Source organism: Quercus suber, unplaced genomic scaffold (assembly GCF_002906115.3).
Source record: "Quercus suber isolate HL8 unplaced genomic scaffold, Cork oak 2.0 scaffold_666, whole genome shotgun sequence".
NCBI classification, from domain to species: domain Eukaryota; kingdom Viridiplantae; phylum Streptophyta; class Magnoliopsida; order Fagales; family Fagaceae; genus Quercus; species Quercus suber.
This window is the reverse complement of record NW_027070107.1, coordinates 228,180-247,231: the sequence shown is the minus strand read 5'-3', so window position 1 is coordinate 247,231 and position 19,052 is coordinate 228,180. Positions and strand designations below refer to the sequence as shown.

At 35.9% G+C, this 19,052-nt stretch overlaps 3 protein-coding genes across 3 annotated transcripts; all 3 read left to right on the top strand.

The window, feature by feature from the left end:
• Positions 1-3,007: 3,007 nt before the first annotated feature.
• On the top strand, positions 3,008-4,340 carry LOC136064328 (probable CoA ligase CCL7). Its single transcript, XM_065765943.1, has 2 exons — positions 3,008-4,030; positions 4,320-4,340. The coding sequence occupies exons 1-2, from the start codon at positions 3,008-3,010 to the stop codon at positions 4,338-4,340; spliced, it is 1,044 nt and encodes a 347-aa protein (XP_065622015.1).
• A 1,802-nt stretch (positions 4,341-6,142) lies between these two features.
• Positions 6,143-13,003, top strand: LOC112023411 (probable CoA ligase CCL7). Its single transcript, XM_065765949.1, is given in 10 exon segments — positions 6,143-6,617; positions 6,620-6,844; positions 6,846-6,965; positions 6,967-7,308; positions 7,310-7,351; positions 9,432-9,621; positions 11,863-12,008; positions 12,255-12,322; positions 12,435-12,537; positions 12,666-13,003. Coding segments are annotated over 10 exon segments (1,635 nt in total). The 5' UTR covers positions 6,143-6,332; the 3' UTR covers positions 12,780-13,003.
• Positions 13,004-13,737: 734 nt separating this feature from the next.
• LOC136064327 (uncharacterized) lies at positions 13,738-15,728 on the top strand. The gene is made up of 5 exons (XM_065765942.1): positions 13,738-14,142; positions 14,527-14,733; positions 14,980-15,047; positions 15,160-15,262; positions 15,391-15,728. The coding sequence occupies exons 1-5, from the start codon at positions 13,738-13,740 to the stop codon at positions 15,502-15,504; spliced, it is 897 nt and encodes a 298-aa protein (XP_065622014.1). The 3' UTR covers positions 15,505-15,728.
• The last annotated feature ends 3,324 nt before the right edge of the window (positions 15,729-19,052 follow it).

The window sequence follows — 19,052 nt, the reverse complement described above, 5'->3', positions numbered from 1 at the left end:
GGGGCTTTAGATTAGGCCCTGAATTGGCATGACGGGGTGAGGCCTGCGGGGGCTCGACGGGGCAGGTTTGGGGGTTAAATAAAAATTCATTTAGTTAATGGGGTGGGTGGCTGGTTGGGTTAGGGCATAAAGAAACTCACCCCAAATCCAACTTAGATTCCTAACTGTAGGTTGTAGCTGAAACTCAAAATTTTTTAAGTTAGAAACTTTTGATGCAGTGAGTGTTTTTAGTGTGCTGAGTACTAAATTAACTTTTTAGTCATTTTAGTAACTTTATTGTGAATGCTCAATAATAACTAGTCTATAGTAAGCGTTCATTAAAAAAAAAAAAAAGTTAATAATAAAAAAGTGTAGGGTCAGTTTTTGCAGCCCAAGTCCAAAAAGGTATGGGTCCTTGGCCCACCGAGCCCAAAACAATAAATTTTGTAGAGAGTGGGCGAAAGAGCTAGGCTAATAATGAAAATAACAATATCAAACAGCGATGCGAATGGGAAGATTTGGATTAACGTGCTCTCGGACTAATATGACTACTCCGTCCGAAGAGATGTATTTCATTGATCATATAAGGTTACAATTCCTGAGGCTACAACCATCTCATATATCCTTTTCCTCTCCTCTTTTTCGATCCCCCTCTATCAGAGGTACCCTTCCCTTATATAGCATTGCCTTCTTACATCTCCTCCGTTTCCGAGGACGCATGACTACTCGGACATATGAGCATCTCCTCGGATGGTATACGTGCTCATCTCCAGGCATCCCCCATTGGCGTGGGCATCCGACTGAAGGCCCCATCTCCTCGGATGAAGAGTGTTCCTCATTCAGGGCCTTGGGCCCAATAAGTTGGGCTGGGTTTTTCTCCCCCCACAAAAAGAAACTAGTCTATATTAAGCAAAACTAAGCTTGCCTCATTGTCCCCGCTAGGCTATAGATTAGTCCTACGAGAGCATTCACATTAGCAAATTCTATCCTATTCTATTTTACCATCTCAAAAACTTACTTTATCAATTATATAATACCATTTTACAATACATCCAACATCCCAACTTTTATTTTCTTATTTTACTTATTAAAATAATATATCTACATAATAAAATATATTTTCCCAATTTTCTCCTCCACATGCTACCTTCCAGACTCTTCCATTAACTTTACTTTTCACATTCTTCCACACAATTCCATTTCTTTATCCTCCATCATTCCTATCAACCCAGATCGATGATTAAAAAAAAAAAAAAAGGCTGCCAACATCGCTGCAAAATCAACCCAAATTAGCCCATCATCCATATCAACCCAGATCAGCGAGAATCACAGTGTCACCAAAAAAAAAAAAAAAAAACTCCACCAACATCGCTACAAAACCCATGTAATGCACAAAAAACCTCCACTCCTTGTTCCGGTACTCAATTTTTTTCACCTTGCAAAATCAAAACGGCATTAACAACACAAATTCATTAGAAAATCCGAAAACAAATAACACAAAAAACAATCATTCTTTTTTTGTATCTTTACCTTGGCTTTGTAAATGAGAGAGCTATGAAAAGTAAGGACTTTCTCTCCTTCAAAGAAAGGAGCAGAATCAATATTAGGTGCAGATTCGGGATCTTCATCTACGTCCATATCAGTCTCGGTTGCCGACGAGTTAGTGATAAAAGCTTCAGTGCTCACCATTTTGATCATTGTGATGAAAATTTGGGGGTTTTGTGTGTGAGAGTAAAAGAATCAAGAATCTTTGGGTTGCGTTCTTTGGAGATGAGAGTGATCAGTGAGAGAGAGGAATACAGTGTCACCAAAAAAAAAAAAAAAAAACTCCACCAACATCGCTACAAAACCCATGTAATGCACAAAAAACCTCCACTCCTTGTTCCGGTACTCAATTTTTTTCACCTTGCAAAATCAAAACGGCATTAACAACACAAATTCATTAGAAAATCCGAAAACAAATAACACAAAAAACAATCATTCTTTTTTTGTATCTTTACCTTGGCTTTGTAAATGAGAGAGCTATGAAAAGTAAGGACTTTCTCTCCTTCAAAGAAAGGAGCAGAATCAATATTAGGTGCAGATTCGGGATCTTCATCTACGTCCATATCAGTCTCGGTTGCCGACGAGTTAGTGATAAAAGCTTCAGTGCTCACCATTTTGATCATTGTGATGAAAATTTGGGGGTTTTGTGTGTGAGAGTAAAAGAATCAAGAATCTTTGGGTTGCGTTCTTTGGAGATGAGAGTGATCAGTGAGAGAGAGGAATTGATAAAGTGAAAATTAAATAAAATACTAGTTTTTTTTTTTTTACAATTGTGCTACCATGCAATTCTAACGGTAGAATTGCACTAGTAGTATTGCAAAATTTTTTACAATAATTACTTTTTACAAGTCTAAATGTGGGGGGTTGAACATTTATACTAAATTTTGTCTACATATGACATATGATATGTCATACTCCCAATGTGAATGCTCTCACAGTAATTGAAAATATGTCATATTTCCAATGTGAATGCTCTCACATAATTGAAAATATGTCATATTCCTAATATAAATGCTCTCACAGTAATTGAAAATATGTCATATTCCTAATATGAATCATATGTCATATTTCCAATTTGATTGCTCTCACGGTAATTGAAAATATGTCCTATTACTAATGGGAATGCTCTCAAAGTAATTGTTTCAATTACGACGCCACATTTACTCTTTTCAAGACGACAGATCTCCACGTCATTATCTCTATCATCATTTGTCTTTTTGTCTCTTGTTCCCTAATAGAGAAAAGTTCAAACTCATTGGAAGTTTTTTTTTTTGGGTAAACAACTCATTGAAAGTTGATACTTAAATAATTGTTTAATTTTCCCTCAACGTTATCTTCATTTTTAGCTTATCTCTAATGGATTGGATCTGACCCCCACCTCACACCGAAAACCCAAAAACTTAGTACATAATACCACTCCCAAAATTCCCACTTCATAACCTTTTTTCCTTTCAAGTTTATTGAGCTAAATAGTACAATACAAATGGAGAAATCTGGGTATGGGAGAGATGGGATATACAGGTCAATGAAGCCACCATTGGTGTTACCAAAAGACCCAAATCTTTCCATGGTCACATTTCTCTTCAGAAACGCATCCTCGTACCCAAACAAACCTGCTCTCATAGACGCAGAAACCTCCGAAACCATAACCTTCTCACAATTAAAATCCACAATCGCAAAAGTGTCACAAGGATTGCTCAGCCTAGGCATCACCAAAAACGATGTTGTCCTCATCTTCGCTCCGAACTCAATCCAATTCCCAATCTGCTTTTTCTCCATCGTCGCAATAGGTGCCATCGCCTCAACAACCAACCCTGTCTACACGACCCAAGAACTCGCCAAACAAGTCAAGGACTCGAAACCAAAGTTGGTTATTACCGTTGCCGAATTGTACGACAAAGTCAAAGGTTTCAACCTGCCGGCTGTCATTTTAGGACCAAACTCCAACGTTACTTCAAACCCAAACGTTATCCATTTCAACGATTTGCTCAACCATCATAACCCATCATCATCATCATCATCTGAGTCCGAGCTGAACATCATCAACAACGTGAAGCAAAACGACACCGCCGCGTTGCTGTACTCGTCGGGAACCACGGGGACGAGCAAAGGCGTGGTTTTGAGTCATGGGAATTTCATCGCGGCGTCGCTGATGGTGACGATGGATCAAGAGCTGTCCGGAGAGAGACACCACGTGTTCCTGTGCGTGTTGCCGATGTTTCACGTGTTTGGGCTGGCGGTGATTATGTACGGGCAGTTGCAGATTGGGAATGCGTTGGTTTCGATGGAGAGGTTTGAGCTGGAGAAGGCGTTGGCGGCGGTGGAGAGGTATAGGGTCAGCCATCTTTGGGTGGTGCCGCCGATAATATTGGCTCTGGCGAAACTGAGTGTGGTGAAGAAGTACGACTTGTCGTCGTTGAAGCATATTGGGTCTGGTGCTGCGCCTTTGGGTAAGGATTTGATGGAGGAGTGTGGTAGGAATGTCCCAAACGCTGTCGTTGCTCAGGTACTTTACAACATGTTTAGAAACCACAAATTATGTTTTTTTTATTTATTTATAAAAATATAAAATTATCTAAAGCTGTGTTTGGTTGGAAGTGAAATTGAGAGGATAAGAAAGAAAAGAGGGAAAATGGGAGAAAAAATAGAATTTGATATTGTTTGGTAGGAGAGAATGGATGGAAAATTTATGGCGGGACTTATGCATTTTTTCCCACCAAAAATTGAACTCTTCAAAATAAAGAGAAAACATAGGTGAAAACTTATGTATCTTTTCTTTATTTGTATGTCTTTAGCTTCTATCCCTGAGTGTCTAAGTAACACGCTACTTCTTTTTATTTTTATTTTTTCTCTTCTTTACTCTTCTCTGCTAAATCCAAATTAGTCACTGTATGATCTTGAAAACTTAAATATTGTTTTATTTTTTATTTTTTTATATATTATTTTGTTTTGTTTTTGTTCATGAAACTTCAAATATTGGTTTTTGATTTTTTTTTTTTTTATTGTTATTATTATTATTATTATTTTTTTATATTTCAGTCTCTAAATATAAGACCGTTTACCACATCACTTAATAATATAACCAATTTCAAAGTTTTATTTTAGCGTAACAACGCATTAAAATAATATAAACCATTTCTCCCCACAAACATCATCTCACGACCTCAAAATACCCACAAACAACCACGGCCAAACGCTTACCCACAACCACGTAACACGCATACCCGCAGCCAAACAACCATATTTCACGGCAAGCCACCAACCACAATTCTCTCCCCATAGAATTACTTTGAAAACCCAGAAAAATTCTCAGCAAAATGCAATTCCCATACACCCTTTCATCTTCAACTTCAAAATACCCACTCTAGATTTTCTTTTAATCGACACAAAAGAAAATCTCATGAAGTACAAAGAAGCTTTTGCACCAGATCATGGAGTTGAAATTCACATCCAAATCGCTCCAACACCAAGATAAGAAATGCGAGAAGGAAGAGAAATCCGAGTGTTGAAGATCAAGAAAGCCATGGAGAAAGGCAACATCGACAGTGTTCGAATCTATGTCGAGAACGCAATCCAGAAAATGCACGAGAAGATGAACTATCTCCGCCTCGCTTCTTGCCTCGACGCTGTTGTAGCTCGTCCCAACATGCAAGCGAAGATGTCTACAACCAACAAGTCCATGGGGAAGTTGGGTTCAGCCAGAGAGAGAAGAGGAGCGAGGCTGGGTTCGGTCAGGCGTGGGAGAGAAATCAGGCGTGTCGCACGCGTGTTTCACAAATTGAATAAGATTATTCTATTTTAACATTCAGCTACAATGAGTGCGCTAGAGATGGTAGTACATTGCAGCGACTCAAAATTTTTTTTAGTTTACTGTAGCTAAATTAGTTTTTTAGTCATTTTAGCAATTTTAGTGTGAATGCTCTAAAATCCAATAATAACAAGTCTATGGCAAGAAAAACTCAAAGCTCGCCCCGTTGTCCCCAATAGTCCTTTGATAGAAACTCTTTCAGTTACAACACCACATATTTTTGAATTTATTTCGACTTTGAAACCACATTCACTCTTTCATTCTAGATTTTCTTAATGCTTATGCAAATAGGCTGTAGCCTCTTTTGGCTGTTTAGTTTCTTTAATATATTCCTCCTTTTACCCCCCCCCCCTACCCCCAAAAAAGTCAAACTTATTGAAAGTTCCCAAAAAAGTCAAATTTATTGAAAGTTGATGCTTAAATAATTGCTTAATTTTCCCTCTACATTATTATCTTCATTTTTAGCTTATTTAATGGATGAGATTAAATTCTATAAAGATGGAGGGTAAAACTTATGTTTTACACCATCTAATAAGTGATTACCACATCAGTATTTTACTTAAAACTTATTAAAATTCAATACATCCTACCACACCTAATAACATCTCAATAGATTCTCAATTTGGTTGGATTTATATATGGGTATTAGAATTGATTGAGTGTAATTGTGTTTATTCTTAAATATGTGATAAGATGATATGGCATGTTGAGATTGGAAGGGTAAAACATAGGTTTTACACCACGTCCTTATAGAATTTAATCTTTTAATGGATTAGCTCTAACCCACCCACCTCATGAGAAAATACAACATGCATGGATGGCATGTTTCCTCCCCTCTCACATGAAGTTAAACTAAGAAGGAGGAAACATACATCCGATGCATGGATACCACCTCACATCAAAAATTCAAAACCTATATATAAATACCACTCCCAAAATTCCCACTTCATAACCTTTCTTCCTTTACAAGTTGTTTGAGCTAAATGCAATACCAATACAAATGGAGAAATCTGGGTATGGGAGAGATGGGATATACAGGTCAATGAGACCACCACTAATGTTACCAAAAGACCCAAATCATTCCATAGTCACATTTCTCTTCAGAAACGCATCCTCGTACCCAAACAAATCTGCTCTCATAGACGCAGAAACCTCCGAAACCTTAACCTTCTCGCAACTAAAATCCACAATCGCAAAAGTGTCACAAGGATTGCTCAGCCTAGGCATCACCAAAAACGATGTTGTCCTCATCTTCGTTCCGAACTCAATCCAATTCCCAATCTGCTCTCTCTCTCCATCGTCGCAATAGGTGCAATCGCCTCAACAACCAACCCTCTGTACACAACCCAAGAACTCTCCAAACAAGTCAAGGACTCGAACCCAAAGTTAGTTATTACAGTTGCGGAACTGTTCGACAAAGCCAAAAGTTTCAACCTCCCAGCTGTCATTTTAGGACCAAACACCAACCTTACTTCAAACCCGAACGTTATCCAACTTCAACGATTTGCTAAACCTTAACCCATCATTATCATCATCAGATTCCGAGCTGAACATCAACCATGTGAAGCAAAACGACACCGCCGCGTTGCTATACTCGTCGGGAACCACGGGGACGAGCAAAGGCGTGGTTTTAGAGTCATGGGAATTTCATCGCGACGTCGCTGATGGTGACGATGGATCAAGAGGTGTCCGGAGAGAGACACCACGTGTTCCTGTGCGTGTTGCCGATGTCTCACTTGGCTGGGTTGTCGGTGATTATGTACGGGCAGTTGCGGATTGGGAATGCGGTGGTTTCGATGGAGAGGTTTGGGCTGGAGAAGGTGTTGGCGGCGGTAGAGAGGTATAGGATCAGTCATCTTTGGGTGGTGCCGCCGATCATACTGGCTCTGGCGAAACAGAGTGTGGGGAAGAAGTACGACTTGTCGTCGTTGAGGCAAATCTTGTCTGGTGCTGCGCCTTTGGGTAAGGATTTGATGGGAGGAGTGTATTAGGAATGTCCCAAACGCTGTCGTTATGCAGGTACTTTACAACAGGTTTAGAAGCCACAAGAATATATACATCTATATATGTGTATATATATATATATATTATTTTATTATTGATAAAATTATCTAATAAGAGTTTATCAAATTAAAATAGGCAAATTATAACTTACACACTTATGGTTTAACTGAAATTTAAGTTGTTTACTTGTGATTTAAAATTTGACACTTTACCCACCTGAGATTAGTTCACTTAGAGTTTCATAACCCATCTCTGTAAAAAAACAGGGCTAAATATGTAATTTTGCTCCATTTCTATGTCTCTTTCTTTCAAAAATACAAGATCAAATAAGATTAAAAAAAATTTAGTAGAACATTTGTATAATGGGATTTCAAACCAAAGGTAAACAACTTAAATTTTGATCAAACCACAGTGGGTAAAGTATCAAATTTTAAACCATAGGTAGGCAACTTAAATTTTGATCAAACATATGTGGGTATGTTGTAATTTTCCCAATTAAAATATATGGTTTAAAATATAAATCTTTTTCTATGCAAAGTATGGCTATCACTTGTACCTTGTGTCAACTTAAAAAAAAAAAATTTATGTACCAATCAAGAGTTGACGCATAAGGAGGTGTGATTCTTTGTCAACTATAGATTTGTGTAACTCTTTGTTGTCAATCTCTATGATGATTATTGAATTTATGTATTAAAAATCTTACCAGTGATTACATATGTTTTTGTTATTCTTAACACGCACAATCAAACTAAATGTTAACCAATTGTTATTTATCGTTTAATGTGTACATCCATGATCCATGCTTTGTGTATAATTTTAATTAATAAAAAAAAATTGAAAGTGAAATTTTCATAGACAAGATAGTTATTTATATATTTTATTATTTTGAAAATTTGTGAGGATGGTAGGGGGTATATATTTGATTATCCAGAATATTTTTCAAAATACAATAAAAAAGTTATTGAGTTGTGTAATATTAACACACTACACTATATGTAATTTAAATTTCTGCCTATAGGTATGTGTGTGCGCGTGCGTGTGTGCACAATTCATGCCTGGGAATCTTATATGAATGCGTGAGAGGAGCGCACAATCCATGCACAATCACATTCCATGCCTGGAAGTCTTATATGAATGTGTGAGAGAAACGCATGACCCATGCACAATTGATCTGGTATGCGATAGGAACAGTTTGGCACTACTTTAAGAGAGGAACTGAGAGAGCAAAAGAAAAAGTAATGATAATAGTTGAATATGATGTGTTTTGGATTTCTATATTAGCTTTATGAATTGGTTATGAGTGTTAGTTGTTTGATGGAATGTCTGTAACGCCTTATGTTTTTAGAAAGTTCTATTTGTTGCTTTTTTAAAAATGTACTTGCCGTCCCTGAAATGCACAATGATTGGAATAACAAATTTATTAAGTGGTCATGTTTACCTACAGTAAATTATAGAAAATAACAAATAACGATGGTTTAGCAGATGGCTTTAGACTCCAATACAATAAACATACTCATAGATATTATACTTTAAGGAGCAGTTTGTTGTACGTATTGCAAATAGAATGAACTGTAACAATAACTACTATTTTTCTGTTTTGGGGGAAATGTCAATTTTTATATTTAACTATGTTCTGTTTAGTCCTGTCTCTCAAATGTCATGGATTTGAATTGATTTACTAGCTATTTTTTACCCTAATTTGAAAAAGAGAGAAGAAATAATAGTTTAATGAAGACTGCTAGAGTTATATTTCAACAGTTGAACTTATGAAGGAATCTCTGGATTGTTGACCAGAAAGATCATCTTTGTGACAACTGAGTTAGAGTATGCTGGGAATGGCTAAATGGCTTTGCGTATGCAGTATATCTAGTTAGTGACTTGTCGAATTCTTCAGTCTAGGCATTGAAAATTCGAGAATACTTCATTGAGATATTACACTTTTGCACTGCTGACATTCTGGGAAGTTTTTTTGGGCAATTCATTGCCTGCCTTGGCTTTTGATTTTGAATATCTTTCTCTTCATCCTTTTCATTTTTGTTAGAGCAGCAGGTGATGGAAAAGTTCCATTTTTATTTAGAGCGCTTTTTTCTTTCAGGGCTACGGTATGACAGAAACTTGTGGAATTGTTTCCGTGGAGAATCCAAGAGTAGGAATTCGGAATACTGGTTCAGCCGGAATGCTTGCTCCAGGAGTTGAATCCCAGATAATCAGTGTAGATACATTGAAGCCTCTCCCTCCTAATCAGTTAGGGGAGATATGGGTTCGGGGGCCTAATATGATGCAAGGTAGAGTGCTTTTTATTTGTTTCAGTCCTGATCCTTGCATTCCCAGACCTTTTTACATGGGTATATTTGCTGCTTAATAGTAGAATATTCTGCTCTTTGGTTGAAAGGGAAAGCCAGGTAGCTCATCATTGACTGATTAAATTATTTTTTCATGTCCAACATATAGATGTGGGAAAGTCAGGCCATTGACTAATTAAATTATTTTTAGTTTTCCAGCATCATAGATGTGGCAATTTATTGTATTCAAATATGGAAACATGTTTGATAAGCATACCAAAGTTATATCTTGGCGAGGAAGTGCTGGCCCAAATCCTGTTATAGCATATGTTCTGAATGATAACAAATTGTGCAAATCTTTGAGATACCTTGGTCCTAGTTAGGGGTGTGCATCTCTCCCACCAATCCCATGAAACCGACCTAACCCGATACCTTGGGTTGGTTTTCGTGGATTGGAAATTTTATTTAAATTGATTTTTCATATGGTAGTGCCGTTTGTTATCAGACAAGTTGATGGAGCAACCATTGCATTTTCTAGGGAACAAATATCATGTTTCTTTGGAAGCCTAACATTGAGGCACAGTCCACAAAAAGTGCTTGTGGTAGTTAATTAGATAACTAATTTTTTATTATATGTTTTGTTCGGTATTTCTATAGTCAAGGGTATTGTCATAATTCAGCAATTATTGGTTGTGGCTTGTAGGTTATAGATGTTGACCTTGGGTTTTATGTTAATAATATTAACTATAGATAAGTCTTATCTAGTTTATTCACTTTTATTGTGGACTGTAGATCAATTCAATTAGGCACATTTTAACTAGTCAAAGTAGGAGTTCTGGTGCTATTAGGAAAAATTAAGTTCTATTCTATATAAATGTGGGAATTCATGAAATATGGAGAGTTTGGTTAATAGAAAATTTGAGAGTTACTGGAATTAAGGCATGTTGGTCTTAGTGTGATCTTTCCTACCTTTTTCTTCTACTTTGGCATTCTAGCATTATTTACGATACTATTTATGTACACTGCTCGTGTTACTGTTCACATGCATGATTAATATTACCGTTCATAGCCCGTGAACAAATTCAATTTTTGTTTCTTTCCATCTCTTTTGTAATCCTAAATCAAATATTTCCCTTTCCTACCAAAACCTTAGTATTTATTTTGAACACTAACCATTCTTCTGAAGTTTTAAAACCTTACATGAAATTGTCCTAACAATAAGCCCACAATAAATACCATTTATCCAACATCATCTGTAAGATGATCTTGGGATTTCATGTTATCTCACCATTCAGAATTGCAATTGTATTAGCTATTTTGATCAGAATTTTGTAATAATTCCAAGACTTTGACCAATTCAGTCTCATATATAGATTTTTTTTTTTCTCTAGGATTGTTGTAACTTGTAACTGCATTTATCAGTCTGCTATTGGAATTTAAAAGAAGCGGGTGAGGTAGTCCAGACTCATGCCAAATGATGGCGGGTGAGGTAGTCCAGACTCATGCCAAATGATGGCAGGTGGGGTACTCTGCCAAATAAAGAGTATCCAGAAGTGTGGTTGCAAAGGGAATGTGAACATATACACACTGGTTCCCTGGCCTGCTTGTTATATTTGAAAAGCTGCCACTTTGATCCCCATGGCGTGCTTATTAAAGATACAACTTTAGCAGCCAAATCATGGCTGTTCATCTCATCTCTATATGGAGGCAATGTTAGTGCTAATATGCTACCTACCATGAGCAATAAGGCCTCTTGTCCATATGATCGTATGCCTCTCTCTGAACTACCCTCTCTCTTGGTGCATATTTGACATTAAGTGTCTTTAATTGCTCTTAGGGTACCAAATCATATGCCATTGAAAGAAGGGCGACCTTTTGACTTGATATAATTATTATATTAAAGGCATTTTAGGAGGGTTACCAATCATGAGATTAATAGTGGGAAGATACATTTTAAGCATATTTTGATATGCCTTATAAACTTTGCTGCTATTCCACTTTCATGTCAAGGATGGGAATTGCTGCATAAAAGTCATCAGTAACTGTTGCCTGCGATATTGTCTGGCTTGTTTCTTCCATTAGTCGAACTTTGTACCGGAAGTGATACAACTTAACAAGTTTCAAATGCTATAGCCTTTCAATTCTTTTACATGTGAGATCTGCATTTCTTTAACATGTTCTAGGCATTTTCTTACTTTATTCATTCAGAATATGTGACATTATCATTGAAGTTCTCATTTTCAGGTTATTACAACAATCCACAGGCCACCAAACTGACTATAGATAAAAAAGGTTGGGTACACACAGGAGATCTTGGATATTTTGATGGAGATGGGAATCTTTATGTTGTTGACCGAATTAAGGAGCTTATCAAGTACAAAGGTTTTCAGGTAACTTAGCTTGGCACAAATGTTTTAAATAGTTGGAAGGGGCCTTTGGTTCAGTATCATGATAAACATTGAACTGTGGTTGAGCATTATCAACAAGTTTCCCATTCCTAAAACTGTGTTACGTTGTGTAGACTTGACATTTCTGTTAACGGAGAATGTTTGTACTAATATTTTTCAGGTCAAACTATCTGGTTTTTTCTTTGGTATGGTTTGCTTGATAAACTTTCCACCATTTTTTTTCCCTAGGTTGCACCAGCGGAGCTTGAAGGGTTGCTTGTTTCTCATCCTGAGATATTGGATGCTGTTGTCATTCCGTAAGTATAAGCCATGAAAAATATGCATTACTCACTCAGTCCACTAAAAAATGTATGTCAATTCCTATTTAATAAACACATTATTGAAAGTTGAGTCATTTTCACCCTGCAGATTTCCTGATGCTGAAGCTGGTGAAGTCCCAATTGCATATGTTGTACGCTCACCCAACAGTTCACTGACTGAAGAAGATATTAAGAAATTCATTGCTAGTCAGGTAAGGGTCTGGGAAAAGGAAGTTTAGGATTGAATTTCATATGATATGATATTGCTCTTCTGCAGAATGTGTGACATGCCAACATCGTTTGCATGCATCTGAAATCGTGTATCTACTCTTTGTTATAGGTTGCACCTTTCAAAAGATTAAGACGTGTGACATTCATAGATAAAGTCCCTAAGTCTACTTCAGGAAAAATCCTCAGAAGAGAGCTCATTGAGAAAGTAAGGTCAAAAATGTGAAATTGAAGTCGGTTCTAAGTTAGAATCCAAATGTGTTGGTCTAAATTGTAGAACTTCTAAGGAATAACAATGGCTGCGGTAATGTACCCCTTCCTGCCCTGCTCCTCCGTACAGAGGATACATTTCTTTTTAAACCAGATTGTGTTGGTCTTAAACTGTAGAAAATCTTCATTCAACAGTAAAAACAATAAAACATATATATGATTACCCTCTTTTTTTCTTCCTTTTCTTTTGTTGCAATGTAAGAATCTGAATACACTGTTCAGTTGATGATGGGAATTTCTAACCACCGTATTGAGAAATCTGTCCAATAAACATGAAATCTAAAAGTTCAACAAAAGGAATTTTTTGTGACATACAAAGTTCAGAAGAAAATAGACAACAACAAAGAAGATTTGTGCACGTTATCCTCAAGTTTTACCTCCGAAGGAGATGGAATGGGTGTATAACTCAACACTCACGAAGCACCGAAGTTTAAAAAAAAAAAAAAAAAAAAATATGCATGATTAATATTACCGTTCATAGCCCGTGAACAAATTCAATTTTTGTTTCTTTCCATCTCTTTTGTAATCCTAAATCAAATATTTCCCTTTCCTACCAAAACCTTAGTATTTATTTTGAACACTAACCATTCTTCTGAAGTTTTAAAACCTTACATGAAATTGTCCTAACAATAAGCCCACAATAAATACCATTTATCCAACATCATCTGTAAGATGATCTTGGGATTTCATGTTATCTCACCATTCAGAATTGCAATTGTATTAGCTATTTTGATCAGAATTTTGTAATAATTCCAAGACTTTGACCAATTCAGTCTCATATATAGATTTTTTTTTTTCTCTAGGATTGTTGTAACTTGTAACTGCATTTATCAGTCTGCTATTGGAATTTAAAAGAAGCGGGTGAGGTAGTCCAGACTCATGCCAAATGATGGCGGGTGAGGTAGTCCAGACTCATGCCAAATGATGGCAGGTGGGGTACTCTGCCAAATAAAGAGTATCCAGAAGTGTGGTTGCAAAGGGAATGTGAACATATACACACTGGTTCCCTGGCCTGCTTGTTATATTTGAAAAGCTGCCACTTTGATCCCCATGGCGTGCTTATTAAAGATACAACTTTAGCAGCCAAATCATGGCTGTTCATCTCATCTCTATATGGAGGCAATGTTAGTGCTAATATGCTACCTACCATGAGCAATAAGGCCTCTTGTCCATATGATACAACTTTAGCAGCCAAATCATGGCTGTTCATCTCATCTCTATATGGAGGCAATGTTAGTGCTAATATGCTACCTACCATGAGCAATAAGGCCTCTTGTCCATATGATCGTATGCCTCTCTCTGAACTACCCTCTCTCTTGGTGCATATTTGACATTAAGTGTCTTTAATTGCTCTTAGGGTACCAAATCATATGCCATTGAAAGAAGGGCGACCTTTTGACTTGATATAATTATTATATTAAAGGCATTTTAGGAGGGTTACCAATCATGAGATTAATAGTGGGAAGATACATTTTAAGCATATTTTGATATGCCTTATAAACTTTGCTGCTATTCCACTTTCATGTCAAGGATGGGAATTGCTGCATAAAAGTCATCAGTAACTGTTGCCTGCGATATTGTCTGGCTTGTTTCTTCCATTAGTCGAACTTTGTACCGGAAGTGATACAACTTAACAAGTTTCAAATGCTATAGCCTTTCAATTCTTTTACATGTGAGATCTGCATTTCTTTAACATGTTCTAGGCATTTTCTTACTTTATTCATTCAGAATATGTGACATTATCATTGAAGTTCTCATTTTCAGGTTATTACAACAATCCACAGGCCACCAAACTGACTATAGATAAAAAAGGTTGGGTACACACAGGAGATCTTGGATATTTTGATGGAGATGGGAATCTTTATGTTGTTGACCGAATTAAGGAGCTTATCAAGTACAAAGGTTTTCAGGTAACTTAGCTTGGCACAAATGTTTTAAATAGTTGGAAGGGGCCTTTGGTTCAGTATCATGATAAACATTGAACTGTGGTTGAGCATTATCAACAAGTTTCCCATTCCTAAAACTGTGTTACGTTGTGTAGACTTGACATTTCTGTTAACGGAGAATGTTTGTACTAATATTTTTCAGGTCAAACTATCTGGTTTTTTCTTTGGTATGGTTTGCTTGATAAACTTTCCACCATTTTTTTTCCCTAGGTTGCACCAGCGGAGCTTGAAGGGTTGCTTGTTTCTCATCCTGAGATATTGGATGCTGTTGTCATTCCGTAAGTATAAGCCATGAAAAATATGCATTACTCACTCAGTCCACTAAAAAATGTATGTCAATTCCTATTTAATAAACACATTATTGAAAGTTGAGTCATTTTCACCCTGCAGATTTCCTGATGCTGAAGCTGGTGAAGTCCCAATTGCATATGTTGTACGCTCACCCAACAGTTCACTGACTGAAGAAGATATTAAGAAATTCATTGCTAGTCAGGTAAGGGTCTGGGAAAAGGAAGTTTAGGATTGAATTTCATATGATATGATATTGCTCTTCTGCAGAATGTGTGACATGCCAACATCGTTTGCATGCATCTGAAATCGTGTATCTACTCTTTGTTATAGGTTGCACCTTTCAAAAGATTAAGACGTGTGACATTCATAGATAAAGTCCCTAAGTCTACTTCAGGAAAAATCCTCAGAAGAGAGCTCATTGAGAAAGTAAGGTCAAAAATGTGAAATTGAAGTCGGTTCTAAGTTAGAATCCAAATGTGTTGGTCTAAATTGTAGAACTTCTAAGGAATAACAATGGCTGCGGTAATGTACCCCTTCCTGCCCTGCTCCTCCGTACAGAGGATACATTTCTTTTTAAACCAGATTGTGTTGGTCTTAAACTGTAGAAAATCTTCATTCAACAGTAAAAACAATAAAACATATATATGATTACCCTCTTTTTTTCTTCCTTTTCTTTTGTTGCAATGTAAGAATCTGAATACACTGTTCAGTTGATGATGGGAATTTCTAACCACCGTATTGAGAAATCTGTCCAATAAACATGAAATCTAAAAGTTCAACAAAAGGAATTTTTTGTGACATACAAAGTTCAGAAGAAAATAGACAACAACAAAGAAGATTTGTGCACGTTATCCTCAAGTTTTACCTCCGAAGGAGATGGAATGGGTGTATAACTCAACACTCACGAAGCACCGAAGTTTAAAAAAAAAAAAAAAAAAAAACTCTTGTTACAATTATACCGGGTCTTCTAACAAGTTAGTGAATAAATATTATGTGAGAGATAAATGAGCAATTCTTCATTAATTCTAATAAATGAATATAGAATTGAATTGCATGATATTCACTCATTGAATTATTACATTTAATTATTACATAGATAATTTGATAAAACATTTTTTATTAATAATTTGATAGTTACAATGGGAGAGGAATTTTAACCATGAGTGATTCTATTTTTTTTTTTTTGAGACGAGTGATTCTATTTTTTTTATCTAACCACTAACGATTTTATTTGAAATATTAAGAGATATTAATTGAAATACAAAATTCTTGACAAATTTGATATAATTTTTATAAGAGATAATTTCTCCTACGGTCTTGTGTTCCAACGGGCTAAAAAAATGAGTACTCGTGAGTTCAACAAAATGTTGAACTCAAAGGAGCAGGCCCTCCATTGCATACCTTGCAGTTGTTTTCAAGCCGCTAATTTTGAAGTTGAATTTTGTTGGAGATAGTGTAATAAAGTGTAAAACTTTATGTCAATAAAAAGTGAAAGGGGTGCGAGATTTGATATGATGGCATTCGGCGTATAAAAGAATTTCTGAGCCCATGATATATTTTAGAGAGAAAATTTAGGAACACAATTTTTTTTTTTTGCTACAATTTTTTGACAATTTGACATGATAGATTGGGAGTGGAAGTAAAAAAAGAAGAAGATACATTCAAGTAAAAATAATAGTAGCAACTCACAGTTTATTACATCAAAATTTTGACCATGGCGGAAAAAAATAGTTTTGATCCTAAATTTTAACATATGAAAAATGGAGGAGAATGAACGTAGAGGACAACGTTACCCAAAAAAAGCAGAACAAAGGGGACAAAAGCCGGCCTAAAAGAGATTTTGCTGTTTTTGGTGGGCTTGTTATCAGGCCCACTTGGAGATGGATAGCGACCATTGCACACATGCGACAAAATCACATGCGAGAGATAGTACTCTTGTCTTGTTATTATTGACCGGCTTATTAGGACCCTTTTGTTTAAGTTTATAAATTGATTTATTTTATTTCAAGTTATTTTATGTAAAAGTTGTTTTCTTGATAGGTATGAAAATTTTTATAGAAAACAAAAAATTACTTCATATGTAAAGGACACAAAAAAGCCTAAAAAATTGCAACAAAAATAATTATATGTAAAAAATGTAATGACTCTTGAAATACAGTAATGAAATTGCTATTTGTAAAACACTATGCATGAGCTCACTCATGTAATTAGTGAAGGTCGCTACCAACCAAATCCTAATGCTTTCTACATCTTGAAAAGTGCACCAATTTTGTTTCTTCCATAGTTCACATCAAATATAAGGGAACAAGATTTCAAATATTGATTGTAAGTGGATAAGTCTATTTTTTTTTTTTTTTTTTTGGAAGCCGTTGTAAGTTGATAAGTCCATTGTTATGTTTTTATCTTAGGGATGAGTTTTGTTACAAAATTGCTAAAGGGGGTTTTAGAGTTGGAAAATTCTATGGCATGTAATATTGTTTGACATGTAATTTTCTCCTTTGTTTCTCATCTTTGATTTTGAGCTTCTCCTATCGACGAACTTGACTGTGTTACTCGATTGATACTCGAAAATTCTATTTTTAGATGAGTTTAATCAAAGTTGGTTGTTGACTTAGTATGCGTGCTTCACATGATAAACTATATACAGGTTCACTAAAGTCGACTTAAAAATGAGGTTTTAAGAGTATTTTTGTGTGCTATCATTGAAGAAGCCCTAAGCCTCTATTTTCATTCTAACTCGTGTGTTCAAATTGAAAATCTCAAGACGACCACTGCCTGCAAGGCCCGAATTACCTATAGAAGAACCATAAGAAATTAGTCTGAACATTTCATTTAATTGGAAATGGAGTTCTAGTTTGCAGATTGTGATGGGAGTCCACAAAATGAAAAAAATACAACAGCTCTGTTGAATGCAAACTTTAACTAAATCTTGTAATTTGTAAAGGATGATCTGGATCAAATACTTTGTTGTTATTTACAAATCTAATGGCTCCAAATGCTCATTTGAAAGAATATACTTTAATAGAATATGTCTAGAAAGGACTTGCCAACAAGGAAGATCACTTTCACAAGCACTCTAAAACAAAAAATGGTGAGCTGGTTGGTCCCAATGGCAATGAGATGTAACTAAAACCATACTAGGAAATAAATGTAACCCAGTCCCAACCCTAGGACCAATTCTGGGCAAACAATGGTCCTATCAACTGTACTGGCAAGAAAGTTGAGGAGTCCCCATTGCCAAAGCAATAATCTCTCCTTTGATAGAGACACAGATAGAGAATAATGAATATTTGTAAAAATATTAGTATATATTACCATTCCAAAACTTTTGATCCTCCTTTATGCAATGTTCCAAGCTCAAAAGTTCCTCACTGTCACTGCCACTGTCACTTCCTCATCTCTAAACATACCCAGCAGGTACACAGTCCATTTCAAGTGGTCTGTCAGATATAGAAGTGCACGTGGCAATAGGCGATACGTGGGTCTACCAAATCCCACGTGTTGGGGGCGTTTGCATCACGTGGCTCTAGACCATTTGGTTGGTGGCTGCTGGCTGGGGCGTACGATTCTAGTAATAATGTCTACTTTGCATTCAAAATCCTTATCCTCTAATAATTCCACTTGTAATGGCGACTTAGAGCATCTATATTGTTGGAATCATAAATTTAGTCATCACCCCACAAAAAATTATTTTATATATTTTACATTTTCACTTTATAAAATATTTAATATCAATATCAGTAATTTTATTTTAACTTTTAACATAATAAAATAATATGAAGAATATAATAAAATAATATATCTAATATAATAAAATAATATATTCACTACAAAGTAGTGTATACATATAAATAAAATAATATATCTAATATAAAGTAGGGTGAAAACACAATTTAATAATTTTTTTAACCCTTGAGCTACCGTACAGCACACTAGCTGCTGTGGAGCCAAAGACTTTGGCTCCATCAATATAGTCATAAATTTGTATTTAG

What these genes read in the sequence shown, in the direction of transcription:
- LOC136064327 (XM_065765942.1), top strand. Translation starts at nt 13,738, where the DNA reads ATGCCAAATGATGGCAGGTGGGGTACTCTGCCAAATAAAGAGTATCCA. An exon ending in TCAAGTACAAAGGTTTTCAG is followed by an intron (nt 14,734 to 14,979) that starts GTAACTTAGCTT and finishes TTTTTTCCCTAG; the next exon opens with GTTGCACCAGCGGAGCTTGA. An exon ending in TTGGATGCTGTTGTCATTCC is followed by an intron (nt 15,048 to 15,159) that starts GTAAGTATAAGC and finishes TTCACCCTGCAG; the next exon opens with ATTTCCTGATGCTGAAGCTG.
- LOC136064328 (XM_065765943.1), top strand. Translation starts at nt 3,008, where the DNA reads ATGGAGAAATCTGGGTATGGGAGAGATGGGATATACAGGTCAATGAAG. An exon ending in CAAACGCTGTCGTTGCTCAG is followed by an intron (nt 4,031 to 4,319) that starts GTACTTTACAAC and finishes GTATGTCTTTAG; the next exon opens with CTTCTATCCCTGAGTGTCTA.